Consider the following 3,743-nt stretch of genomic DNA (forward strand, 5'->3'; position numbering starts at 1 on the left):
CACAATAGTGTGTGTGTGTGTGTGTGTGTGTGTGTGTGTGTGTGTGTGTGTGTGTGTGTGTGTGTGTGAAAATGTGATAAGAATGTGAGAGACAGTCCGGCTGACAAATCCTTATTTTATGGTTGTGATGGCATTTCACAAAATATGATAAACATAAATATCGGTTAATTACAGCCGTTTTCAGCCCTGTTACGACCTTTTTTAATACTTAAAAGTATAGTTGATCACATTTACATATTTTTCTGTTGATGTTCAGACAGTGGAACGAGTATGAAATGGCTCTGGCTCTAGCTTTGTAGTTTGATCCCCAGCTCCTTCGGTCCAAGGTGAGCGCCCTCAGCCCGTTCTTCGGCTACGCTGGGAGCAAACAGCTGACGGAGAAGAAGCTGATGAGGAACGTGTTTGTGAAGGGAGACGCCTACTTTAACACGGGCGACCTAATGGCTGAGGACCACGAGGGCTTCATCTGTTTCAGAGACAGAGTGGGAGACACCTTCAGGTACAGTGAGACACTGAGACTTTACTGCAGCTACAAACTGCACACCTTTACCTGAGACCTTTACCAAGCAGACCAGCAAAGAGATGCTGCTGAGGTGATGTCACTTCCTGTATGGCATATTCATCTATTTCTCATTTTCTAAGACAGATTAGTGTCATTGAACAAAGTTAAACAAAGATGACTTTGTGAGTGAACAAAAAAATACACCTCCCATGAAATGTTACTTCGCAGCAGCGCACGTATCCACATCCATGATATCTGCCAAAACCGATTTTACAACTTCTTGGCTGTAATCTCTGCAATGTAAAACCTTCTACATGTTCTAACACTCTGAACGGTTCAGACCCCAACAGCACACCAGGAAAATCAGAGGAGAGGTTCGTCATTATCAGGGTCTGTGATGGTTGAGGGGCGATTATCTCATTACAGGCCTGTTTCTAATCTTGTATAAATTGTTTTTGGTTTGATGGTTTTTTAATTTTATTTATTATTAAGTAAGAACATGATTATTCAGGTTTCCTCCGCAGCGCTGAGGTAGAGCTCTGAAAGTGGTCACATGTCTGTATTGGATACACAGGACCACACTGTCACTATCAAATAGTCTTTAATACCTCCTCCGGACATGGGATTACTCTGCCTGGATCGGTCATTTGTGTCTGAAGTGGTTTTTCTTAAAAACTCTTAAACAGTCATCTGCTCTGATGGGTGCAGGTCTGATTAAACTGTCAGTGTTATAACCATGCTGGGTGATGGGGACCTCTGCTGGTGACTTTATAGATGCCCTTTGTTTGTGCAGGGAATGTTGAGTGGCGACAGCAGTTTCCAGAATATTGATTTATACCACGCAACTAAAATAATGATGAGGGAGTGATAACTAACCGGACTTTAATTCTTCATCACTTTGACTGAAGTCAGTGTTTCCTGTGGTTTCAGGTGGAAAGGAGAAAATGTAGCGACCACAGAGGTGACAGAGACTCTGGGGCTGGTGGATTTTATCCAAGAGGTCAATGTGTATGGAGTGGAAATACAAGGTACGTTTCAAATGTGTTTTGTGTTTGCAAATATCCAAATACTGCTCATCTAAGTCAGCCGCAAAATGACAAACATATTGTATCTGCAAGGTCTTCAGCATGACTGAGCAAACGAGATTTGGAATAAGACAAACTTGTGTACATTTTGTGATTATGAAATATGATTATTTCACTGAAAATAATGTTGTTTTTGCTTCATCAAAGAAAGAATAAGATGTGTGTGTGTGTGCAGGGCACGAGGGCAGAGCAGGAATGGCTGCCATGATAATGAGACCAGGCCAGCTGTTTGAACACGTGAAGAGGGATCTACCAGCGTACGCTCACCCACTGTTCATCAGGCTTCAGGTACTGAGCCGCAGCTTCCACGTCACCACCGCTTCAGCACAGTGTCACTATGTCACTATAGTGGAGTGACAGAAGGACTGATCTCAGGGCGGTGAACATCTGCAAACATCGCAAGCAGTGGCTCTCAACCTGTGGGTCGGGGCCCACTGGTGGGCCGCAAAAGAATTGCAAGTGGGCCGACAAATAATTTTCAAAACAATTACATTTTGGTGAAAAGATTTTATTCTAAGATAATAATTGATTATATTTTTAAATGGTTTTGGTGGTAACACAAACACATACGTTTAAAGCTCCAGCTGTTTTACTAAATTCATGGGGTCCAAAACCTGGGAGCCCACTCTTCTTGTGGGCACAAACCTGATGGTGCTTCTGGCTCAGCTCCAGGGATCCTATATACAGATGTTGATTGACTAACGAGCGGTTTTTGAGTTGTCAGAGCTCTGTTGCAGTCGATGTGCACAGCTGTAAAGTCTGTTTCACCAGTACACTCTTATGGCCTGCACAGGTGTCAGCAAGAGAACAATGATAAATCACCTAAAGTATGTAGTGTGCACTGTATCGCTTTAGTTCCTAACTAAAGAGCCAAACTGAGATCCAAAAGTCAAAACATTAAACATTTTAAACTCCTTTAAGTCCGTGTGCAACCAGTTGTCACAGTGAAGTGATGCTGATTCTTGCTGTTATTTTCCCTCAGGAGACCATGGAAACAACAAGCACCTTCAAGCAGCAGAAGTTCCAGCTGGTGCGGAGCGGCTTCAACCCCTCAACTATCTCTGACCCCCTCTATGTGTTGGACTACCAGCAGAGGAACTACATCCCTCTGACGGACAGTATCTACCAGAGCATCCTCGCTGGAGAACGCAAGTTATAGACCTCACACGTCTGGGTATGATGAGAAACAGTGCACAAAGAGGGATGTGAATGAGCTCTGCCGACTGCAGTGTTTTATATTTAATGGAGCCACGAGCCTACAATCAGGTTGAATGAAAATACATCATCACCTTAGTTGACTGTATACACATGAACAGTAATGTCCCTATGAGTTGTTATTGTTAAATAATATATAAAGTATAATATATAGACATAATAAGTGACAAATTAAAGGAAAAACCTGAAAAATGAGGAGAATCAGGATGAAAATGTTTCTATCCACAGGTCACATCCCCCTGGTTCCCTCCACTAACAGCCAATGGGATTTTAATATTGTCTCTTGGATTATTAGAGAAAATAAACAACAGTTAATGATCCTGACAGGTTTAGTTCAGCAGGATCATCTTCACTAATGAACTCCACTTCATGATGTTTGAAGCCTCAATACAATCAGCAGAAGTAAAGAGCTAATGTTAGACTATAAACCAACTACACCACAGTCACATGACTTCAACACCACGATCACATGACTTCACGGTCACATGACTTCAACACCACAGTCACATGACTTCAACGCCACGGTCACATGACTTCAACGCCACGGTCACATGACTTCACGGTCACATGACTTCAACACCACAGTCACATGACTTCAACGCCACGGTCACATGACTTCAACATAACAGTCACATGACTTCAACACCACAGTCACATGACTTCAACACAACAGTCACATGACTTCACCACCACGGTCACATGACTTCAACACCACGGTCACATGACTTCAGCCTCACCCCCACTAAACTTCAGCTTGTAGTTTGATTCAGCTCTGACCTCTTCTTCCAAAGCCTTTCCTCTGACGGAGTTAGAGACAGTTTGTATAAACACAACGAGGCTGTAAAGGTGGACTGGAGAGTAGATCAGTTTTCATGTTCAACGTGATGATGTTTAACGTCCCCGACAAATCAGTAGTCTCATTTAGACACTTGTTAGCAACC

The 3,743-nt window shown here is 42.8% G+C and overlaps 1 protein-coding gene across 1 annotated transcript in view; it reads left to right on the plus strand.

Annotated features, from left to right (window-relative positions):
- LOC111648077 (long-chain fatty acid transport protein 6) overlaps nucleotides 1-3,167 on the plus strand; it is a 25,520-nt gene extending 22,353 nt beyond the window's left edge. Inside the window, 4 exon segments of the mRNA XM_023397834.2 lie at nucleotides 292-499; nucleotides 1,433-1,530; nucleotides 1,763-1,875; nucleotides 2,570-3,167. Coding sequence (XP_023253602.1) covers nucleotides 292-499; nucleotides 1,433-1,530; nucleotides 1,763-1,875; nucleotides 2,570-2,746 — 596 coding nt within the window. The 3' untranslated portion in view covers nucleotides 2,747-3,167.
- Nucleotides 3,168-3,743: the final 576 nt, after the last annotated feature.

This window comes from Seriola lalandi, unplaced genomic scaffold (assembly GCF_002814215.2).
Source record: "Seriola lalandi dorsalis isolate HSWRI2012SDOR001 ecotype SW California unplaced genomic scaffold, Sedor1 jcf7180002054939, whole genome shotgun sequence".
In the NCBI taxonomy this organism is placed as follows: domain Eukaryota; kingdom Metazoa; phylum Chordata; class Actinopteri; order Carangiformes; family Carangidae; genus Seriola; species Seriola lalandi.